Source organism: Camelus ferus, chromosome 16 (assembly GCF_009834535.1).
Source record: "Camelus ferus isolate YT-003-E chromosome 16, BCGSAC_Cfer_1.0, whole genome shotgun sequence".
In the NCBI taxonomy this organism is placed as follows: domain Eukaryota; kingdom Metazoa; phylum Chordata; class Mammalia; order Artiodactyla; family Camelidae; genus Camelus; species Camelus ferus.
Genome location: NC_045711.1, coordinates 32,828,294 through 32,852,486, shown reverse-complemented (window position 1 = coordinate 32,852,486; position 24,193 = coordinate 32,828,294). Strand labels below are relative to the sequence as shown.

Genomic DNA, 24,193 nt, shown 5'->3' with positions numbered 1-24,193 from the left:
TACAGACAGAGGTACCAAGGGTCAAGCTGGCTGAGGCCCAAACCCCCAGATTCCATTTCCCTGGCCTGGCTCATGATGCACCCCACTCCAGGCAGGGAGACTTGATCCTGGGGCTCAGGACCTGAGAAGTTGCAGTGTGTTGCTAGACAGGATATGTTAGCACTGAGGGCATCCCCAAAAGCAGTGAGCAGGTGACAGGGGAATTTGATGCTCTGGAGGGCCTTCCCTGGAGGCTTCTGATCACGACACCAGTTTTCTGAGGCCCCAGTTATGCCTGGAGCCCTGTGGACTGACAGGGCTTGGGAAAGGCAGGAGAGGAGAAGACTTGCTTGTTTTCTTAGGGGCACCCCAGATACGGCCTTCCAAAGAGACGCCCCAGTGTTTTGGGGACTCAGGCCAAACTGCATTCCTGGGTTGGGAGGGTGGGGTAAGCTCACGCCCTTCTGTTTGGCTGCTGAGGCCAAAGGCTGTTATTACTGTGTGCAGATGTCAGATCCAGAGAAGACCCTCAATGGCAGCACTCAGATTCAGAACAATGCCCAGAGCAGATGGAGGAAAGGGTGGAGCTGTAACCCTAGTCCAGGGATCTGATGCCACATAGGATGCAGGAAATACTCCTCCAACCCAAGCTAGATGCCAAGGGGGTGGCCCCAGGGCCTCAGACAGTGGGTGCTGCTATAGTAGAGACTGTGGTTTCTGCCGGGTCAGAATAAGAATAACAAAACAAAAATAATAGCAATAATAATACAACAGTGAACAATTACTGACAAAGCACTCTACACATATTAACTAATCAACATCCAACTTACTGCCCCCTCTTACAGACAGGGAAACTGAGGCCAGAGTGATTAAGTGACTTTCCCAGGGTCACAGGAAAGCGGTCATGAAGTTGATGAAAGAAATGGGAGACTACAAATGGAAAGAGATTCTGTGCCCATGGACTGGAAGAATTAATATTATTAAAATGAACATACTACCCAAAGCAATCTACAGATGCAATGCAATCCCTATCAAAATACCATAGGCATGTTTCACAGAACTAGAACAAAGAATTCTAAAATTTGTATGGAAACACAAATGACCCCAAATATCCAAAGCAATCTTGAGAAAGAAGAATAAAGTTGGAGGTATCATGCTCTCTGTTTTCAAATAATACCACAAAGCTACAATAATCAAAACAGTATGGTACTGATGCAAAAACAGACAATACAATAGAGCTCAGAAATAAGCCCAGATTATATAGTCAATTAATCTACAACAAAGGAACCAAGAAGAAACAATGGGGAAAAGAGAGCCTCTTCAATCAATAGTGTTGGAAAAACTCAACAGCTACATGCAAAGAGTCACACTAAATGACTTTCTCACATCATATACAAAACTAAATTCAAAATGGATCAAAGACTTGAATGTAAGAACTGAAACCATAAAATTTGTAGAAGGAAACACAGGCAGCACACTCTTTGGAATTCATCTTAGCAATATTTTTTGGATATGCCTTCTCAGGCAAGGGAAGCAAAAGCAAAAATAAATAAATACATCAAAGTAAAAAGCTTTTGCAGAGTGAAGGAAACTAGCAACAAAATGGGAAGGCAGCCTAAAAGTGGGAGAAGATGTATGCAAATGGTATACCCAATTCAGGGTTCATATCCAAAATATACAAAGAATCATACAACTCAACATTAAAAAAGAAACACTCTATTAAAAGAAAAACTGAACCTAAAAACAGGACTCACTAGTTGTCAAGCTCTGTGCACCAGTGTAGGGCCTCAATCAGCTTTTGTGTGTGTGAGTGTGTCAACTTCTGGTGTACAGCTTAATGCTTCTCAATCAGCTTTTTATAGCCTAATTTTCTGTTTTTTACGGGGGGTGGACTTAGGTTTATTTATTTTTACTTATTTTTTTAATGGAGGTACTGGGGATTTAACTCAGAACCTCGGGTGTGCTAAGCACACACTCTACCACTGAGCGGTAAGCCTCCCCTGCCAATAGCCTCATATTTAAGTGTGTATAACCCAGAAGGATCACCAGACATTTTAGAAAATCTGCAACTTGGAAAAGATCAAGAGAAACAAAACTGATCTCAAAGGTCACAGAGAGAATATAGGGAACTGAAGAAAATTTTTTAAAAATGTTGAATTGATTACCTCAAATACTAATTTCCCCTTAAGAAAGGGACAGGGGTCAAGAGCCCTTGGAAATTAAAAATGATCGCTGAAACTGAGAAAAGTGTCCTAGGAAATTTGGAAAATAACACCAGGAAAATTTCCAAGAGGAACAAAAAAAATCAATGAAGGGAATATAAGACATAAAAAGGTAAGTGACATGGAGGGTTAAACTCAGAGTTCCAACATGCTACTGTAAAAGTTCCAGAAAACACACACAGAGCAAGCAGAGGGGAGACAATTGTTTAGAAAATACACAGGCACATTTTTCGTAATGGAAGCACATGATCCTTTAGGTTACAAGGGCTCACCCTGTGCCTAGCATAATGAATAAAAGGATGTGCACCCAGGTATGTCATCGCAAACTAGCAGGGGACTGTCCCAAAGGTTTCCTTAGATCACACTCTACTGACTGGGCGGGCGCCGGGGGTCCCCGATTGAGGACTTGGCCTCATTCCTTCAGGGAGCCAGTAGCCAAGGACACCAGATGAGCACTCACTCTACCTGGATGCAGTGAGAACCCACCCTGCCATGGAATTGGATGACCAGCTCTTTCTCAGTCCCAGGGACTGGCTTGTGGAAACCAGGATTTTTTACAATTAATTGATTGATTGATGGATGGATCTTAGTTTGGGAGGGCTAATTAGGTTTGTTTGTTTGTTTTTAGAGGTGGTCCCAGGGATTGAACCCAAGACCCCATGAGTGCTAAGCATGTGCTCTACCAGTTGAGCCATACCCAACCCCCAAAACCAGGATTTTTTAAAAGCAACATCCAATATTCTTCAAAATGGGATTTTAAAGCTGATGTACGTGTATATTTAATAGGTGACAAAGATACACCAAACCATGAATGATGATCCTCTTGCGATGCACCTTTGTATAATAAGCATCACCTGGGGGTGAAAGACTGCACAGCCCCGGCTTGTTGGCCTGGGCATGTGTGTGCTGGCCAAGTTCCTCAGACCCTGCTTCTGATATGAGAAGGCCCAGCTAGAAGTGTTCAAACAGCCAAACCAACCCCTCAGCCCCTTGGGGTGACGAAGCCCACGTTGGTAGGGGAAGGGCAAATTTGCTAAGCCACAGCTGTGGTTTCATTGGGTTTTTTCATCATTTTGCTTCTCTTTTGTTTGGAAGGAGGTGGGGGAGGGAATTAAAATACTTGTTTACCTTGGTGGAGGTACTGGGGTTTCGAACCCAGGACCTCGCGCACGCTAAGCACGTACGCTACCACTGAGCTATACCCTCCATCCCCTGTTGTTGTGCTTCTTTTGCCCTCAGTTTCTTCCCTCTGTAGCACAAAAGAAAGAAGGGGCCTTCTGAGCCTCCCAGGATGGAGGTCAGACCTCAGCTCCACACTTCGTGGCACCGGGTAGAAATTATCCCCTTTCTGACCCTTGGTCCTCCTTCACTCCCCCTAAAATTGTTCTGAGGAGAGCGGGTGCTGAGAGAATCTCCGTTCCATCTTCACCCTCTACCCTCTCCCTTCCAACCTAGCCATCCCAGCCCCTGCGAAAAGACACCAAAACCCCCCGCAGTTTGTGCCAAGGGAGGGCAGTGGGGGTGTGCTATCCCTGCCCCTCCCACCTTCCCATGGCTTCAGCCCACATGGCATCAGGTATCACCCCAGGGCCAAACAGGGTAATCAGTCACGGATGGAGAGAGCAGAGGGGTAGGAAGGGGAAGTCAGAGCACCAGGAGAGAACCCCTGTTCTCTGCACCCTTGGATGGTCTCAGAGCATGAACTTTTTATCCTGCCAAAGCTGACCTCACCTTTCCAGTGTGTGTAGCAGCCTTTTCCCTGGACATATTTCCGTAATGTATTAGTCAGGAGGGCTCAGCGCACTGCGGTGACATTTCGGTGGCCAAACGCAAGGGCTTCTCTGGCTGGTGAGAAGTCTTCTGAGTCAGGTGACTCCCTGATTCGAATTGCTTCCACCTTGTGCCTGCACGGAGGCCCATCACTGAGGCAGGGGAGAGGGAACTGGAGGCTTGTGCCAGCTCTGAAGTGCTTTGGCTCAGAAAAGACCCGTGTTACTTCCACTCCCAGCCCAGAGGCCAGAATTAGTTATGATCTCCAACCTAACTTGAAGGGAGGCTGGGAATGTGGTTTTCCTGGGTATCCGGAAAGAGGGAAGGAAGATTTGGTGAAAAACAGCATTATCTCTGCCACTCCAAACACCTTTCCTTTTCTTTTTTTTACACTAAAGACAGTAATTGGAGATGAGGGTATCTCCTCTCTTGGAGAATATCCCGTTAGCATGTGAAAGGCCTCTGACCAGTATTGCAGCAAATAAGGAATCTTTAATTCAGCATTTCTTAAAATTCTTTGGTCATTGAGCCCTTTTTTCTAAGTTTAATCTCCTTTGGAACTAGTACTCTGAGGTGCAAACTTTGGGAAATTGACTAAATGCGTCACCTGTGGCCCCTGGTTCTCACGCGTTGGGCCAGCCACCTCTCAGAGAAGCCTGTCTGGACCAGAAGGAGCCCCTGCTGGTCCTGGAGGACGGCCACCCCACCCCCACCCCATGGTGAACAGCTCTTTCTCAGCGCCTCCCCCACTGGCTTCCTGTGATTCACACCCATCCGGCAGCCCCTTTGCAGGAACTATCCCACGGAGGGGTGGGCCTCAGGCATAGATAAATGCTCACTTGGAAGAGACCTGAGTCCAACTTCTGACACAAAGCAGAATTTCTCCCTGGCCTGTTCAGGGCGAGGCCTTTCCCCTCGGTTGGATTCCTAGGACCCAGCTCCTGCTCACTTGCAAAGCCTCCTTTGGCCTTGCTGGGCAGCTCAAAGTGTTAGGCAGACCTCCCTCCTACAGCCGGGGATCTGCTGTCCGGGACCCTGCTCCCCTGCTTCCAGCTTAAATCCTCTGAAGCAAGATAGCCAAGCCCGTTCATCACCACGTGACAGACATCTGAGCGCCCACCTGCTCCCCCCACCTATCTCTAGGCCAAACTTCTGTCTCTTCAAAAGTCTGTGACCGTTTCCAGGCCCCTCACGGCCCTGCTCTCCACCCCCAGAGCCACCACGAGTGTCAAGGCCAGACTTCCCATCATCCTTGGGGTTGGGCCCAGCATTCCAGTTTGTCCATATCTGCTGGAATCCTAATTGGGTCACGACTCACGGTGGTGGTGATCACTCACTCTTTCCAGCTTTGTGTAGTCTGCAGGGAAACAGAACAAACCTATTTCTGGGGCTCATTCAAATCACTGAGCCGGCCTGGGAAGGGGAAGGCCGACTTGGAGGCACAGGGAGCAGAGGGCAGGGAAGAATGCTTACTGGGCTCACCTGCTAACCTCCTCCAAGGCCAAGTGTACTCAGTTACTGTCCTGCTGACCCTGCCCCTCCTGCTTCTGGAAACTGCCCCCTCCAGCCCCTGCCATCTTTCAATAAGGTTTCTCACCAGCCCTATTCCTCTGCCCACAGCTAACCGGCCCAGATACAGGATCATGACTGATTTTTGGCCTTGACAAAGGATCTGATCAGTCCCTCATCAATGTGAGGTTGTTAAATGTTCTTGATCTGGAGGGAAGTACTGGTCGTCAAGGAGCGAGGAATGAGGCCAACCTGCAATTGGGGCACAAGATGCCCCAGCGCTGTGCCTGGCTCAGTGGGAAGGGCAAACAGGTGGGGCGGTTATGCTGGCTGTTAGGATCTCTTGAAGCCAAGGCATGGGTCTAGCACAAGTGACACAGGTGGGACAAATATAGAAAGTACAAGGGCGGGAGGTATAGCTCAGCTGTAGAGCACGAGCTTGGCATGCACGGGGTCCTGGGTTCCATCCTCCGTACCTCCATTAAGGGGGAGAAAGAAGGAGAGAACGATAGTATAAGGAGGTGCATTCACTGATCGAGGACAGTTGCGTCTACATACACATGTATTTAATAGAATATATCAAATACTCAGAAAAAAGTCCTCTTCACAGCCCAACACTGACTCAGCACGAAAACAGCAAACCCCGTCTCAGTGGCCCAGAGACCATGGCCCTTGCCTGCAGTGTCCTCCGTCCTGCAGACCTGCACCTCTCTGTTCTAAGAGGCAGCTGACAGTGCTAGCAGGTGCCTCCCTCCCTGGCTGGGGCCAGTTCAAGACTTGGGCCCCAGCATGGGCTTTTAATACCTTTTCAGGGACTCCAAGAGCTGTCTCTGCTGTAGCGTCAAAGGACAGGAGACAGGGAGCAGGTGCCAACAATGTCCCCCTCGTGCTCCCGTGCATTTGGCTGCATCCAAGGGCCAGCGCTGCAGAGAGACGAGGTGCCCATGGCTCTCAGGGATGCTCCTGGTGCCCACTGAAGAGGGGAGATGAGATGCTGGTGGGCAGAGTGGAAGGAGCCAGCTTGCTAAGCTGTCCCAGGACTGGTGGGCCCTCGGGGTCCTCCTGGGAGCTGCCCCCTCCTGGTGGTTCAGAGAAAGCAGAGCCTCCTCTGACTTCACCAGAGGCGGTGGGGTCAGGGAAGGTGAAAGCATGTTGAAAGCACCCTAAATCCCAGCTGACTGGCGGCTGCGCTCCCTCCCTCCGTGTGGGTGGATGTGTCACGGGCTTCCAACACACACAGGTTGCTGGTTTTTCTCCCCTTGCGGAATTCTTGGCCCAGTAACCTAGTCACACCTGTCCCAAACTCTGCCTCACCTGGGGGCATCTCTGTCCCAAACTGGCCACCTTCCTGGAATTCAGCCCCTGGAATCGATACTCTGGGGGACTTGCTGCAGTGTTGCAAGGAACCTTTGCCCACAGAAACGAAGGAGGGCTTTCCAGCCTGGGTCCTGCCATGACACCAGCAGGCAAGCACACCCTCCCCTTTGTCCTCCCCCTGCTTTGCCAGCCAAACCCCTACCGGGATGCCAGCCAAGAGCAGCCCCTGGTCTGAGAGGGGTGGGAAAGTCTGTAAGAAGATGCAGCTGGCTTCCAAATCTAAAACTACCTTTATTTGTGGTTGGCTCAACAGAAGATGCCTTCATCAATCAACAGAATTATAAAACTGTACAAGAGGTACAAAAATAGGCCGTTTAACTTAGATAATTACCCTCACATCATCAAGCTTTAAAAATACATAAAATTGTACAATCTGGCAGTTTATAAAATATAAAGCTAAAAAGAGGGTTTTAGGTTCCACAAAGAGGATTGTATCACACAATTAACACATATCCATTAAACAATTAACCGTTCACAGAGAACACACAATGGCACAGAATTTTTTTTAAAAATCACTCAAAAATTAGTATTTTTACCCTGACCAAATTATTCACCCTTCAATGACAAAACTACTGTAAGGCGTCCATCCCATGGAAGGATACAGTATAACTTTTCCTTTTCCAGTTTTAAAATGGTCAGGGGTGTTGTCCAAAACAAATCTGATGTGCTTTAAGCAAGTGCAATTGTCACTGGATACAATTCAGAGTAAAAATTAAATAAATATAAATAGGTTAAATAAATAGGTGATGGCAAAAGGAACACTACATAAGGTCTGCATCTGAGAGTGCTGCGGAGTTGACTGCTAATGCTTTCTAGGTAGGTGGGGACTGCCGCGTCACAGCTTTTGGGTTACTGAAAAGGAATACTGTACCCGCCAGACACACAGCCCGGGTGAGGCGAGCGGGGTGGGGACTTTGGCTGGAAGTGTCCGTTAAGGCTGCTCCAGGGGGCGGCTCATCGCACATGCTGTCTGTGGTTTTCCAATGAATACAGAGAGGATTAAAGTGCCGACACAAAAATCAGAAGCAGTTACTCATGGGAAATCACTGTTTCAGAAAGAAAACCAAGTATAGGAAGAGTAGACCCTGTGGTTTAAAAGATAAGGTCCAGCCCTGGCAGTTGGGATTCTGGCTCATCTGGACAGGACACCTGGTGACTTCCTTCCACGCAAGGTCGATGCGCCAGGCCACGGTCAGCTGAAACGACTGCTCAGAACGGTGAAGGGTGGCCAAGGAAAAGAAACATTGGGGAATAGGAAGAAGAGGGGTTTCAGAAACTGCATGAGCAGAGAGAATGCTGAAGAGAATTTGAAGAGGTTCTTTACAGATGTACTGAGGTCTGCCTTCCAGCCTGAGAAGGCTGCGGAAGTGGAACCAGCCCACCTTCCTGGAGGCCCTCAAGGCTGAGGGTCCGATGAACAGAGATGCAGGATGAGAACAGCCCCGGGAAACCCAGGCTTGGTCAGAGTCCAAATGCTGAGACGAAAGTGGCCAAGAGGAGAAGGCCCTACAACCACATTGGGGGAAGCGGTCAGATCAGCCACCAGCTCATCTCTTGAATGAGTGAGGAAGATCTCAGTGACAAACGAATTGCATTCACACAAAACCTCACCCACAGGATCAGGGTGAACTCTGCTAAGGACCCTTCTAGACTTGGTGGAAGGGAAGTACTTTGCTGGACCCACTAACCTGGGGATCTTCCACTATGACACATGTAATGGGTCGGAGTGACATCTCCCTGGGAAGAACCTATGAGGACAAGGGACTGAGTGAGTGATGGGGAGGTGGGAGAGGACCTTTGCACCCAGGATCTTATACCTCAGCCTCCAGGTAGTTTAGTGACTTATCAAATAACAGCAACGATTCCCAAAAGTGCAAACGCTCTGGTGCCTAGTGACCCGTCGAGCTGTTCGAAAACTGAAGTTAAAAGGACTCAAGAAGCAACAAGAGAATTCTGGCAGGTGCGCCAAAGGCAGAATCAATACAAGGCTCCACGCGAGATTTAAACAAATTACGGCGTCCCTGGGATTCCTAACAGATGCGACTAAAATCTGTCTTAAAAAATACGATGGTGTACCTCTAAGAAGTCAAACAGCTTTCCAGGAACCTTACTAAAGATCAAACAGTTCAGCTGTGAAAGGACGCAGCAGGCAGCAGAACCCTCTTCTAGCAAAACAAAGATACCTTCCCCCTGCACCAAGCACAACAGGAAACCAGAATTCTAGAAACCAGAACAGGATACGCCACATGCTGCCCAAGGTGTTCCCATGACAAGTGCCCACATGAGAACTCTTCACACCACCTAAAGGCAGGGGACGGGGTTCCTATCGGTGACAGAGGGAAAAAGGACAGAAGGCAACCTGGCCAGATGTGATGGGTGCAAACCCCCAGGGCACGCCCTTCCTCCTCCTCCCCCTACTCCCGAGTTTTCTTGGCGGCGCTGACATTTACTCACTGCTCTTTCTCTCTCTCTCTCTCTCTCTCTCTCTCTCTCTCTGTCTCATCGGCTCTTATGAAACAGAGCTTTTGCCTGTTCTGTTCACCTGCGTCCTGCCCAGCTGACACAGTGAGCGCTCAAAGGAAATACTCTGTATAAATGAGTTTGAGAAAGTTGCATGCTTAAAAACTAGTGTGATAAGCAGAAAAGGCATTTTTTTAAAAAGTTGTTCTGGAGACGAGCTGGGCCAAAACAGGGAGCTGACACAAATCCTGGGCTGCGGGGAATGACCTGGCTCCCCCCGAGAGACAACATTCAGCAGCAGGGAGAAGGCAAGGCAGCTGCCCCCCAACCTCGTGGAGAGCTGGCGTGTTCCTTTAAGTCACTCAGCTTGGACTGGCTCAGCCTCTAGCCAGCGGGCAGCTGAGAGACCTGCAGAGCAGGATGGAGGACAGCGGGGAGGGGCAGGCGCTGGCTCGGGGAGTCAGAGCGGGGAGAGGAAGACCGGCTGGCTGTGTTCCTGGAAAACGGACGCTGTGCACAAGACACCACAGGACCCACAGAGGATGCCGGGGTCCAAGGTCTAAGAGAGGTAACTGATGCGGTTTAAAGATGTAGGATAACATTAAAGGAGAAGAAAGAGTGACGTTAGGTATTAGGAAAGGAAGGGAACTGAGTTCTCTGAAGGCAGAATGAGCGTTTTTGAGGAACAGCCTTCATTCAAATACACCAGCAGAAACATCTCACAAGAAGAAGAAACAGTGATTTCTCTGTCAGTCAGCAAACCTCGACAGTAGCTGAGTGGAGTCTCAGTTCACCAGGACAGAACTGCAATGATCCATTCCCCCGGCTGCAGAAAGTATACGGAAAATGTTTCCTTACTGGTACCCTGATTGCATTTAACTTCTAAGGCTCTCGGTAGAGAAGACAGAAATTTTTGACTGAAACTGAAGTTAAAAATTATATTAATTTTAGGGGGAAAAAAACCCATGGTATTGACATAATTTAGAAATATTACTTTGAAGTTATTTCACACATGCATATAGTGTTGCTATAACATTTAACTCTTCAGCATCAGAGAATGTTCTGCGTATGAACACTCTTACTGGAGGGGAACGGGTCTGTGGGTACCACATAAAATAGAAGATATGTCATATTTCTTGCATTACTTCCTCATGAGTAAGCTTCAAGTGAAGTTGATCTCACGCTTATGTAGCATTCTACACTATGATCAAAATATAAAGTCATTAAAATCTGCTGAGAGAAACATAGAAGCCTGTCCACGAAGCATGTGGTGACCCTGGCCTCGGCTCTCAACCCCCTGGCCTGTCCTGCTGGCCCCAGGGACAGAGCAGCCTCAAAGCTTACCGGCTGACCAGGGCTCTCCCTGGGTGGCCGAATGTCCCTTTGGACTGCTCCTCTCCAGTCCTAAGCTGCTGATTCTGAGCTGCTCTCCTTGGTGGCCAGGGGACTTACCACCTCTTGCCCCCAAATGCTCCTAAACATCCCCAGGTGGCCCAGCACATGAATCTACCAAAGGCCACCATTCAGGCCACCAGTGTGCTAGGCCACAGCTGCCTCAGGACAGAGAGCCCACTTCGCTTCTGAGAGACCCGTAGTCTCTGCCTCACCTTCCAGCGCGCAGTGCTGACCTATCCTGACATCGTGCCCCCCAAGTTCAAGGCTTTCCCTGCTCGGGAGGAAACACTGGTTACAGTGACCTCATAAACTGTGGGCGCATCTGTGATCGGTGAGGCATCTCCGAATCCGGGGGACAACACCCTCTGAACATCCTTCTCCTTCCTCCCAGGCACCCTCACCTCTCGAGCCCTGCTTCTAGCAGAGGCTGCATTTGGTGCATCTCGGCCTAGCTGGTCCAAGAGAGATGCTCCTGGTCCCAGCACGCAGGCAACACTGAGGATACCCTCATCTCTTCCTTGAAGGCCCATAGGTTGACATCAAACAGGAATTTTAAAAAGAAATGCAATTTGTGAAGCAAGTTTATCCCGGAGAAGGCTGAGGGTGCTCCTCTTGCTGCTTCTGGGACCGGCCCTCCTTTGCAGACGTCCACGCCTTTGTAAAGCTTTCGGGGCCAACGTCTTCCCAGGTCCCTCGCAGGTCAGCATGGGTCAGCACCCTCCTTTGCCGGCTGCAGAGCGGCCAGCTCAAGGCACTTGGCTTCGGAGCCTGGTCTCCCTGCTAAGCTGGGAGGCGTCAGGCTGAGTGAGGCCCGTGGAGACCAGGCCCTCAGTCACAGCCGGGGCCACCAGAACGGAGGCTGCCCGGCTCAGAGGGCGTCTGGAGTCATGGGGGGCCGGGACTCCGGGCGCTCGAGGGAGTAGTAGGGCTGGAAGGGTCTCTCGTGGCAGCACAGCTCCATGGCCCGGTAGGTGTGCAAGAGGAGGTGGGGGAAGCGGGCGGTGAAGTAGCGCACGAAGTCGTCGGGGAGGGAGCCCAGCGTCTCCCGCACCTCCTCGGGGAGCTCCCGGTAGTGGTGCTTCTGCAGACGGGACACAGACACCGGAGTCAGCGGTGAGGAAGCCCGCTGAACGCTGGCAGGAGCCTCTTATTCAAGGCAGACAGAACGTTAGCTGGGTCTCGGTAAAGGAACAACCCATCTGCTCCCAGGCCTCTTCCCGTCCTGGGGGCAAGGGGCGGGGCTCCGAGGCGGGGTGGGGCCTGGCCAGGCCCAGGGCGGGGAGGTCCCGGGAGAGGGAGCCTCCTGGGGCCGGTAGGGGGCACCAGAGAGCCCGCTTCCCAGAGCATAACCCCCCACCTCAACACCCCTGAAGGGAAAATCCACTTAGGGGACAAACAGCCTCTAATTTTTCCATTGCGGCCAAAGCCTCCCAGCCTCTTGAGGTCACGATTCCAGTGTGGATGGAGGGGCCCACAGAGGAGGGACACGAGGAGGAGGCAGCTGTGCTGCAGGCCCCGCCCGCCCAGCGCTCATGGCCCTCACCTTATTTCTCATGGCCCGGAGGAGGTCTCGGACGGAGCCGCCTTTATAGGTTCTGAATTTACGCAGATCTAGGAAAAACACAAGGAATGCGATGTAACAAATACACAGCTTTCAAAAGAAAACAATTTCTGGGGCTCCTGGGGATTAAGCAATCAGACTGAAACAAGACCTAACTCCATCTTCTCAGGGCACCGGAGCATCTCCCAGACTGAACCCGAGAGCAGCAGTGTGAGTTCGAATTCCACCTCCTGATAGATCCTGTGACCGGAAATGACCACTGACAGCCTGTCACTAACCTGTCACTCTGAGAGACCAAACGGAACACCCATCAGAGTAACAGTCTGATCGGTATCCAAACCACAGAAAAGCCTCAACCCCAGAAGTGGCCTTTGGAGCCCCAGCCGCCTGGAGTTGCCATTTCCACATGTCCTTCTCAGAAAAGGCTGCTGCTATTCAAACACCTCGCCAACCCAGAGGCCCAGGGCTCCGTGGATCACCTGTCTGCAGGGGGACAGTGATGTTCTCCCTCCAGTCCATCTTCACCACGGCCCGCCCGCCCCGCTCCAGCTGCTTCACTATCGGGCCGTCCAGGGACTCCTTCTCTATTCGGTCACTCACGTCCTGTGAGGGAAACAAGGGCGACAGGTGACGGTCAGTGTGCGGAGGTGCTGAGAGCCAGGGACAGGCACACTGAAGCAGCCAACTGGTCACTGCCGTGTGAGTCTCAGGCCCAGAGCTGGGTGACAAGCATCCTGCCATCTCCCTGACGTCCGCTAATGCTGCCCCCGGGGCCGCCACGTCTGCTGCTCTCCAAGGAGCAGCCACCAGAGACGCACAGCTGTACACAGATGCGCAAGGCCTTGACCGTGCTTCACATGCACCAGAGTCCACACAGAACCCCGTGTCTTATCTATGTTCGTCAAGGCTCCAAAAACAAAACCAAAAACAGTCCATTCTGACTTCTTTCGTGTGACTTTTGTCTACCCACTGACACCGGACATGCTCCAATCCATGCCTCAGGGAGGGCTGTCACTCCTCATACAAACAATCAGAAAAGACAGGTGAAGCCAGATGTCTTTTAGGGGAGGATGCTGGTGACAAGAGCGTGGGCTCCAGGGGCCTCAGCCCTGGACATAAATCCTGCCCCGTGTCTGAGGGACACATCTGAGCATGGACCTCTCCGAGCCCCCACCAGAGGGCAGCTCCACCGACAGCTGAGGAAACGCTCAGCGGTCTCATGTGGACCGCAGTCTTCTCCTTCTGCAGTGGAGACAAAGCCAGGTCATCTGACCATCTAACTTGCAATTGTGAAAGGAAAGCCTTTGAGGGGATTGATGGTCAATTCGGGCACGCTCGGGACACATGGTTCTCAGCTGCAAAGCTGGTACAGCTGGTGACATGGACGGAAGCCAGGACATGTGACTTGGAGATACTAAGATTTTACGTCCTAACCCCTCATAGGGGAAAGGTCCCTGTGTGTGAGTTTTATTTCTGTTCGACATCTTGTCATCATCAAAGTGACTCGGCTAGGTTTTGGAGGCCTCTTGAAGGCATCTGACCTTAGAAATTTCATGTTACATCCCGTGGGACACAGTGATCAATCTTGCTCTTTGTTATACGTACCCACTGCTGCCATGGGGAACAGCATTGAAGCGTCACCCTCCCAATCCATCCAAATAGTGACCAGGCAGTACCCCAGGCAGTAGGAACACAGTGATAAATCCGGAAATCAGATGCTCCTGCCCTCAAGGAGCTTACATCCTGGGGGCCCCACCATGGCCACAGCTCTAGTCAGCCTCTGGGACAGCCTGACAGTCACTTCCAAATCCAAGCTCTGCTCTGGCCCAGGCCCAGGAGGAAAAGCACTGCCCCAGTGCCTGCCTTTCAGAGCTGGTGCGTTGGGAAGGATGCGCTGGGATGAGTTTTGGTGAACTCACACCAGGGAAAACTTTCAGAAACATGTCATCTTTTCACAAAGCCATCAGGCAGAATCACAAAGCCTCAGAATAGTCAAAGCACCAGCGGAGAGCATATTTGATGACCCTATTACATAACCTCTCAGAATCTATCTGAAGGAAAAAGAAATCTGGGCAAAGACTGAGTAAAAGATGATAGAAAAAAAAAATCCAAAGTAAGGGAATGTTTATATTTATGAAACTTGAATGAAATTATATGATGCCTGAGGTTTGCTTACAAATAATCTGGGGTCAGACGGGGTGGAGAGAGGGCAGAGGTTGAGTTAATAATTGTTGAAGCTGGCTGATAAATGAGAGTCCATTATAGTATTTCCTCTACTTTTGTACTTGTGTATTTGAATGTTCTCATAATATAGTTTTTAAATTATGGTTCACCCTTATGACAGAAGACTATAGTTGTAAAAATTTTACAAATTTAATGTGGAAAAATACTTAAATATTATATAAATTTTAAAAAGAACACAAGACTATATGTACAAGTTGACCGTAATCACACATTTATATATATAGGCACACTTCATTCCAGTGCCCTTCACAGATACTGCTTTTTTCTGTTTAAAACAAATTGAAGGTTTGTGGCAACCCTGCATCAGCAAGTCTGTTGGTGCCATTTTCCCAACAGCAATTGCTCATTTCATGTCTCTGTGTCACATTTTGCTAATTCTCACAATATTTCAAACTTCATTACTGTTATACCTGTTTTGGTGATCTGTAATCTGTGATCAGTGATGTTACTACTGCAAAAAGACTACGACTCGCTGAAGGCTCTGATGATGATCAGCATTTTTTAGCAATAATGTATTTTTCAATTAAAATATGTACATTATTTTTTAGATATAATGCTATGGCCCACTTAACAGACTACAGGATAGTGTAAACGTAACTTTTTTATGCACCAGGGAAGCAAAAAGTTCGTATGACTCGCTTTTGCGATATCTGCTTTATGACAGTGCTCTGGGACTGAACCATAAGATCCCCAAGGTCTGCCTGTACGAAGAAAATATATTAAAATGTCAACCATGGTTATCTCTCAGTTATCGGATTACGGGTCATTTGTTTCATGCTACGTCCTTTGCTATATAACTTCTGGAAGAAAACTGGAAAATGTTTAAATGAAGATTTTTGACAAAGAAAAGAAATGTCTCCACCTGGAAGAACTGGAGCTGCTTCTCGAGGCTCCAGAAAAACGGGTGTTTCAGCACGTGCTTTGCAGACGGGCGCTTCTGAGGATCCTTTGCGATCATCTTCTCTATCAGTTCCCGGGCGATGACGTCCTCTACGGAGAAGGAAACACATGTGTAACTCGTTACTTCCCTCCCAACGGCTGCCAGCAAATCACCAAACCTCAACAACGTCTCCAAGTCCTCCGACTCCAGGCTCCTGAAAGTAACTCATTCCAATAGCGGAAGTGAGACCTTGTGCGAAACTTCAGCTGACGGAGAGGACTGGCGGTGCGCTTCGTGGAGAGGAGTGACTGGAGACCCCGATGTCCGAGGCCCGGGTGGCACCATGTGCCTCCACTCACTGGACTGTGAGTGACCAGAACAACACTCTGGCTGAATATGGATCAACATGCAGAGATATTCAAGATGAAGTTTAAAAATGCATGTGCTGCAATACAGCGTGTAGTTTTAACCCATTTTTTACAAAAATACACACACATGTCTAGATAGCCAATATCTAGAAATAATTTATAAATAAAGGTATTAACGGCAGTCGTTCATCGCTGTATAAAGGGATTATCGGCCTTTCTGCTAAGCTGTTTTGTCTCCAAGGATAAAGGGAAAGTAATCCATGAACAAAACAATTAGTTGTACTTTTTTTAAAAAGGCAGCAGTGAGGTGCCTGTGTGAAGAGAATATATTAAAATGCCAACCGTGGTTACCAGGCCCGATGATAATGCAAGAAACCCTGAAGTCAGGGAGAAACACCTGTTGGCCCACGTCCCTGGAGAGCAACGACCCAGCTTGTCCGCCCCAAGCCCAGGCCACAAATGCTGACCGCAGGCCCACACGTGAGTCTGGTTTAAGGAGCATGGACATTCTGTCTCCTCAACTGCCAGGGCAGGGAGGGACCTCAGACTGTTTTTTTAACCCTCACAAGTCACAAGCTGGAAAACAGAGGCCTTGCTCGGGTCATCGTGTGACCTGAATGGACCTCGGAGCTGCTCGGCTCTAGAAGGCAGCCCTCCAAGGATCCCCTACCCCGCCCTCCACCAGCCTCCGACCGGGTTGTCGGTTCACGGAGGCCCCCGGGAGAGCAGCTGGGAAGAAGCGCCTCCGGGGACACAGAGCGGGCACCATCCTGACCCTCCCGCCCGCCGCCGCTCACCGTGCTTCTCGGGCTGCAGGCAGTCGAGGCTGTAGGCGCCCAGGAGGATGTTGGCCTGCCGCTGCAGGGACTTGCCAAAGGGGTGGCTGCCCTCAGATATCACGTAGTAAAAGACGCAGCCCGCAGAGAAGATGTCCACCGTGTAGGTCTGAAAAGAAACATGGTGCATGAGAGGCCGTCAGGTGGAGGAATCTCATTCTTGCTCAGCAGGGAGAGCAGGGGGTGTTGCTGCTGCTTCTGCCACCTTGAAGGTGTTTTCGGAGAACTGGCTAATGTGTTGCAATTGCTCAGAGCAGTGCAGGGCCCCCTGCATGTGCTGGTGCTCCCAGGGGAGAACTGGGCCCTGGGAAAGACCGCCTGGGACGCCGGCTCTGCCACTGACTCTGCGCCTCGCCATTCATGACGATAAGATGAGGATAACCTCACGGGGCTCTTGTGAAGCCTGAATGAGCTAATCTGTGGAAATGGGGACTCGCACCAGTGCCGGGCCCACAGGACTCTCTCTCCTAGCTGCTACTATTCCTTTTTTCGGTGGTTTGGGTGGGAGTGGTGGGACTGGAACAGCACAGGTTTATTCAATGGCCAAAGAATGGAGCAGCAGGAACTTAGTTTGCAAACCGACCTCTCTGTTAGTTACTGTTTACCCAGCGAGCATGGAACTCCTTGCAGGCAAGGATGTTGGTGTGTTGGCTTCCCTGTCGGACCCCCAGGGACTAGCATGGTGCCACACAGGACCAGTCTTAAAACTTCATTAATAAACGAAATAGAAACAGCAATTTTTGGTGCAAAAACAGCCCCAGAGAGAGAGTTTATTTGACAAGTTTCCAGTGAGTTCATTTTGACATTTGATAACAGCTCTTACTTATCCCGTGAAGCCATCCCGTGTCTACAGGTGGAACGTGTGTGTGTGACCTCTGGCCTGTCTACTTGGGGTGTAAACCGGGGGTCTCCTGGGCACAGCGTGGGTCCCTGCTGCGGGGCTCCACCACTCGGATTCTCCACCAGACCAAGTGAGGTGCTAGTGAGAGGAAGCCCAGAGTGTAGAAAACTCACCTTAATGACACCCTACTTACTGTCACTCACCCTCACAAGAGTCCTGAGAGGCGAGCAGAGCAAACGTCACCATCCCCAGATGAAGTCATAGATGGAAAGTGGCAGTGACAAGTGCAGGGTCACAGCTGGACAGTGACAAACCAGGACAAGATGCAGGTCTCAATTCCCAAGCCCCATCATCTTAGCTCTACCGCAGAATTTTCCTTCGGTCGGTGATAGATTCAGTACAGGAGGAACAAGTCCACCACCATGGAAGCTCTTACCTGACTGCCACGTCCCACCTACTCACTGGGTCCTTAGTACTCCCCGTTTCCACAGCTCATGCTGCCTGACGCTGCCTGACGTCCCCAGCATCCTCACCGCTGACTCGGGGGCTCTTGTCCTGCATGCCTGGGTCCCTCTGCCCCCACCTGCTCGGCTTTATGCTGTTATGTTCTTTCCCAGACTCACTTCTACCACTTGTTCTTGTGATTTAAATACCCCATAAGCTGATAAAATGCACGTGCCACCAAGTCTGAGGTAAGATCAATCTTCGGAAAGACTCGATACAAGGGAGTTGTTACAAAAATTCCGGTGGACTTCGATGTGGGAGACGCAGCTGTAAGCTGAGTAAATAGCTGGAGGCTAGGCTTCCGCTCTCAGATCACTCAGGAGGTGTTTGAAACGTCTAATCTCCATCTAGAAGTCACAGGAAGCATGTGAATGTGCTTTGCGCAAAAGAGAAAGGGAACAACTCCATTCAGTTGGACCCAAATTTGAAGGAAAGACCTTGACTTACATCAGAGATTTCTATCACTTCAAGAATCACAGTATTGAAAGTTAAAAGAAAATGTTTAAGGTGTGTATGTATTTTCTCATGATTCTTTATCGTAACTGACTTTTTTGATTAATGACCAGCTGCTGGTCCCCAGTGAACTGGTAAGATAAGAGGGCTCTGGGGGGAGGGTATGGCTCAGTGGTAGAGCGTGTGCTTTGCATGCATGAGGTCTTGGGTTCAATCCCCAGTAGCTCTATTAAATAAATAAATAAATAAATAAACCTAATTACCTCCCCCCACCAAAAAAGAAGACTCCACTGTATCTAATCTATTTTAGGGTGGCTGATCCCATGCAGGTCTGATCAGGGAACTGCCAGATAATTCTCCAAAGTCTGAGCTAGAAAGCAAGGTGCTCTAACACACTGGGCTCTCAGCAAAAGGATGCAAAAGCCAGCTTGAAGGGGTTCCTGTTAGCCAAGTCTGGAACAGTTTAAGTACCAAAAGGAATAGGAACGAAAACAGTAAAGACTATAGTGGATTATACTACTGTTTTTAAAATCCATGACTCCACAGTGATTTTTAAAAAATAGAGAGGAAAGGGGATAGAAATAAAGCTCTTCTTTACAGAAAAATGTCAGCTAATAAACGATCACGGAAAACAACATTAATGGCTGATGTGTGAGAACAGTGTGGTGGTGAGGAAGTAGAATGTACTTGTTCTGGGGAGATGCATGCTGAATATTTAAGGGTAAAGGGTTCGGAGGCAGGCCACATATTCAAATGGTTCAGGATCAGAGAGAAAGAAAGCGAAAAATATTGACAAATGTTGAATCTAGTTAGAGGTAAAGAGGTGTTCATTGTTCTCAATTTTCTGTATGCCAAAAAAAAAATCTTAAAATAGAATGTTGTCAAAAGAAAAACAAATTTAAAGAAAGAATGAAAACTCCAAGTTTGCTCACCTTACGTGAGTCATGATTTCCCAGGTTCCCAAAATGGGGAAAGTGATTGGGAGAGTAGGGTAAACAGACAGCTGCCCACATTCGCCCTTTTCATACATCTGAACAGGAGGGCTGTTTAGAGAGAAGCTCTTTGTAAAGAAACGTCCCTCTCCGGCAGCGAGCGCCCGGCCCCACGCCTGGGGCTGGAGGCTCTGACTCCTGAAGGCCCAAAAGGCTGGTTCTGCGGTTTTCACACAGCTGCGTCCTCTACTCACGGGGTTTTCCTTGCAGTCTTCGCTCAGCATCTCCGGGGCGATCCAGCCTTCTGTACCGGGCACCCCTGAACGGCGGCTGAAGCTGTGCCTGCCCACTGCCAGCTTCTTGCAGAGGCCGAAGTCGGAGATCATGGCCTTGATCCTGCCGTGTGCATTGGGCATGGAGAGGAGGATGTTGTGGGGCTTCAGGTCTCTGTGAACTAATGCAGAACTCCACGTCAGCCTGGTGTTTGGCCTCCTTCTGTAATGGGGATGCGCCCTTCTCGGACCCAGGTTTTGGTTTTCAAATGGGTTAAGTCCCCCTTAAGTTCTAACACAAATGGGACACCAGCAATGTAGCCAAGAGCTTCGACAGAGGCAAGGCCCACCTGAGCAAGTCACTACCTGACCTGGACCACAGCCTTGGTAAGGGCAGGCCTCTCACCGATGTTGAGGGAGTGCAGGTGCGCCAGGCCCGACGTGGTCTGCTGCAGCAGGGTGATGGGCTCCAGGCCGAGGTGGGAGAAGTCCTTCTGCTCCACGTACTGCAAGAGACACAGAGGCTGGGTCATGGCACCCTAGCATACCCCTTTCTCTCCCTTCTTTTTAAGTGATTCCATTTTATTCAGAAAAATCCTGCCTGAAGTTTTCTGCTTTAATTAACATTTGATAGTGGGTCAGCTCATTTTCTTTGATCACATTTTAAGAAAGAAATAGCAAGTTTCACTGATAAAATTCTTTGTCCAAATCCCCATTTTCCAGCAGACTTGCTCCTAAAGTCATAGGCGAACTTAAACAAGCAAACAAAGCTCTGCTTACTAGTTTACGGGTGAGATGATAAGAAGTCAAGAAACCCAAGTTCATTGCCTCATACAGGGAAACCTACAGTGAAGCCAAATGATACTGAAACAGTTTCACAGCCTGGAAACCAAGTAAAAGGGGTTCGATGGATGATTTTAATGACTTGAGTTATCAAGCAGCATCCTCTTAGGCCACACCAGCCCTGACCAGTGATGGGAAGAAGAATGGACTGGGTTTCCTGGAGGCCAAGAGGGAGAGAGGTGCCAACTGCAAATGAAGACCGCCCCAGGCAGTTGAGGGGACTGCACAGTTAAAGTTGGGGTGATGAAAATTCTCGACATTTCCACTGTTTGTGGTTAAACAGGTACATACCCTTGTCAAATGCATCAAATCGGATATTTAAAATGAGTACACCGTATTGTAATTTCAATAAAGTTAATAAAAGGAGACAGAGAGAAAGAAATCACCCAGCAGTCCCTAAAACCAGGCCCCAGCTGCCAGAAGGGAGGCTGCGGTGGTAGTGACCTGGGGGCACCCACCTCCTGCAGGGTGGCCGCGCACAGCTCAATGGCGATGTACTGGAACTGCCGGTCCCGCTCGGTGCAGAAGTAACGGATCACGTTCGGGTGCTCGTCAGATTCTCGCAGCAGCTGGACCTCACGGTCTGCAAAACTGAAACACTCGGGGAGGATCCTCTTGACTGCCACGTCGCGGTTGTCAAACATGCCCCTGTGGGACAAGGAGCGGAGGATGGGTCTGGAGATGCACATAGGCTGTGGAAACACAAGGAGACCCCTGGACCCATGGCCCTGTGGCCATCACTTCTCTTCCTGGAGGAACTCTCCTGTCTGCTCATCACTAGGACCTTGCTGTGCCCCTGTGGCTGCTGGGAGCTCAACTGAGAGGTGGTGAAGGCACAGAGCTCTCTGATTCACTCACCGGTACACAATTGTGCCCTCAGCTCCGTGGCCCAGGACATCCTTCGGACAGAATGAGATTTTCCCAACCATCACCATGCTGGTTTCCTCATCTGGGACAAGACAGGAAAAAGCGGTTGTTTTAAACAAACATAACCTTAACAACCTTGAGGTTAGAACGGCTATTAGCTTCCTGAGCTCAGGTTAAGGGATAGGACTTCAGAGGCTTCACGCCCCAGGGCCCTGGTACATTCACACCGGGGCCACCTCCTCCCCCTGCCCCTGACCTCTGGTCCTGCCTTCACATTAATGACTGTGAGAATGGAAGTCGGAAGACAGGAGCTCTCTACAGGTCCACATAAAGGTTTGCACCTGAAACATTCAGGTAGCGACGGTGGATGTGTGAAATGGAGCGACCAGTAGCAGGGTCTCCAGCCTGAGCCTGAGGACCTGAGGTCTCCTGCACTAGGTCTGCGTCAGTCCCTTCAGAATATCGGCCCTGACAGCCGGCCTGAGCCAACCTCCTGGAGGAGAATGGATCAGCAGCTGCACTGTTACACTTGACCGCTGGCCGGCCTCGGGGATGCTCTCAAGCCAGAAGGCCAGTGCACCTCTGGTCTGCAGAGATTCTCAGCCCGTGTGAAGCAAGATGGAGGGAGGGCCAAGGTGGCTCCCAGAAGGCCCACTGAGGTGGAGAGGCCATGGGATGGGGCAGAAGCCCAGCCCCAGAGTGGGAGGGACGTAGGAGGGAACTTGGGGAACCCGTGGGATATGGAGATTCCTAGAAGGGCAGGAGGGTTATGGCGCTCAGGTGGTGATACAACAAAAGAGGAAACAGCACCAAAATGGCAGCTCATGTTACCCTCGTCGTCCTGCTCCAGGAAGGGGCCGGTACCAGCCTTGGAGGTAGAGCCGCTGGAGTGGAGCGAGTGGTTGGAGGCTCGGGGGGATGTGTTGGGGCTGCTGGTGCCCGAGCTCTCAGAGTACTGGCCGGATAAGTCCAGGAGCTCGACGTCCGGAGCCGCGTCTCCAGGTGGGTGGAAGGGCAGCTGCTGCTGCTGCAGGAGCTGGATTTTCTCCAGTTCCTTCTGGAGCTGCTGGTGCTGGAGCTGCCGCTGCTGACGCATGCTCTGGGAAGGGAAACACACAACCAGACTAGTGCAGCCACTCCTCTGGCGGGACCAGCAGGCGGGAGAGGAGAGGCCCCCTGTGGCAGCAGAAGCAGGGACACCTGATGTGACCCCACAGGGCAGAACGTGACTGGGGAGAAGGCAGAGGGGGCACAAAGGGTTCAGTCAGACCTCCCAGTACAGCCCATTCCCCGGCCTGGAGGGGCCTGGCAGGGCCAGCAGAGGAGGGATTCCACTGTAGGTGGAGAGCTGAACCAGATGGAGGGGGTTCCAATCAATTCTAAAATTCTGGGACTTTTATGAAAGTCTGGGAATTATTGCAAAAGTGAAACCAGCCTGTAAGAAAGTTTCCCAGGCGCCTGAGAGCGCGGTGGACAAAGGGAAGACCCGAGCTTGCTGTCTACTCTGACTGCGCACGTGATGGAGGTCAGTGCACAGGCTGTCAGCGATGCAGAGACGCGGAGGGGGCGGCTGGAGCTCAGGACTTCCTGGCCATCCGCCCACAGCCCCACAGCTGGGATGTGGCTGAGCGGAGCTGAGACACAGGGAGCCTGGCCGAGGTCCCGCTCCCCGTTTTGTCACGCTGCCTTCCCCACAGTTCTCTCATTTATTCTGAACAATCCATTCCATCCTAGTTTCAAGGGGCAGCAACCTGTGATTATTAATTACTACCCATGTGTGGGAAGGTCACTGAAGTGATGGGTGTGTAGTCAGCAACCCCTCTGGGAGTTTTCTAGAGATCTGTCTCTCCTTCACTCTCTTCCACCTTGGGTTGAAATCCTGGAAATTCTACTAGCTGAATTACCTTGGGAAAGTTATTCAGCTTCCTGGAGTCTCATTTCCTTATTTGTGGGTGGGGGATAGAAAATAATGAAGAACTGTGTGAGGTAGAAAATAAAGCATGCAAGTGGACACATTTCAGCAGATGCAAAATGCCACACAGGGCCTGGCGCTCCCATCCTCCACCGGGACAGGAGCCTTTGGAGCACTTGTGTTCTGCGTGGTAACGTCTCAATGCTCCAAGCAACCGGATGAAAGACTATCCCTTCATAATATTCTATCCAACCCACGATCTACTCAACTATGTAATTTTAGCCACTTCTTTCCAACTAGAAAGCCAAAGAAATAACCACGCTACCTTTTTCACTCTATCTGATATCTCTAACAGGCAGGGTTTTTTTGGGGGCAGCGGCGGGGGGTTAGGTTTATTTATTTATTTTTAGAGGAGGTACTGCGGTTAAGATTGAAACCAGGATCTCATTCATGCTAAGCATGTGCTCTACCACTTGAGCTAGACCCTTCTCCTCAGTTGTTTTTTTTTTTTTTGGTCAACTGTACTTCAATTAAAAAGCAAACAAACAACCCATTTAAAATATGGTCAGAAGAACTGAACATTTTTCCAAAAGGGGAAATGCAGACGGCCAACAGGAACACAAAAAGCTGCTCAACATCACCAGTACTGGAGAAATGCAAATCAAAATCACAATGAGACGCCATGTCACACCTGTCAGAATGGCCATCGTCAAAAAGAACACAAATAACAAACATTGGCAAGGATGTGGAGAAACGGGAACCCTTGTGCACTACTGGAGGGAATGCAAATTAGTGCAGCCACCATGGAAAACAGTATAGAGGTTTCTCAAAAACCCTAAAAATAGAACCACCACATGGCCCAGCAAGTCCACTCCTGGGCACATATCAGAGAAAAACAAAAACATTAATTCAGAACAATACATACACCCTGTTATTAGCAGCAGCACTATTTACAACTGTCTAACAGG

At 50.0% G+C, this 24,193-nt stretch overlaps 1 protein-coding gene across 2 annotated transcripts in view; it reads right to left on the bottom strand.

Moving 5' to 3' along the window:
- Positions 1-7,068: 7,068 nt before the first annotated feature.
- ERN1 (endoplasmic reticulum to nucleus signaling 1) overlaps positions 7,069-24,193 on the bottom strand; it is a 77,113-nt gene continuing 59,988 nt past the window's right edge. For both annotated transcript variants that reach the window (XM_032457078.1, XM_032457079.1), the window contains 10 exons: positions 22,145-22,412; positions 21,305-21,395; positions 20,905-21,094; positions 20,010-20,109; positions 19,586-19,785; positions 16,563-16,710; positions 15,380-15,507; positions 12,753-12,876; positions 12,256-12,323; positions 7,069-11,793 (listed from right to left, as the gene is read on the bottom strand). In XM_032457078.1, coding sequence (XP_032312969.1) covers positions 11,581-11,793; positions 12,256-12,323; positions 12,753-12,876; positions 15,380-15,507; positions 16,563-16,710; positions 19,586-19,785; positions 20,010-20,109; positions 20,905-21,094; positions 21,305-21,395; positions 22,145-22,412 — 1,530 coding nt within the window. In that variant the 3' untranslated portion in view covers positions 7,069-11,580. The remainder of the gene's footprint in view (positions 11,794-12,255; positions 12,324-12,752; positions 12,877-15,379; positions 15,508-16,562; positions 16,711-19,585; positions 19,786-20,009; positions 20,110-20,904; positions 21,095-21,304; positions 21,396-22,144; positions 22,413-24,193) is intronic.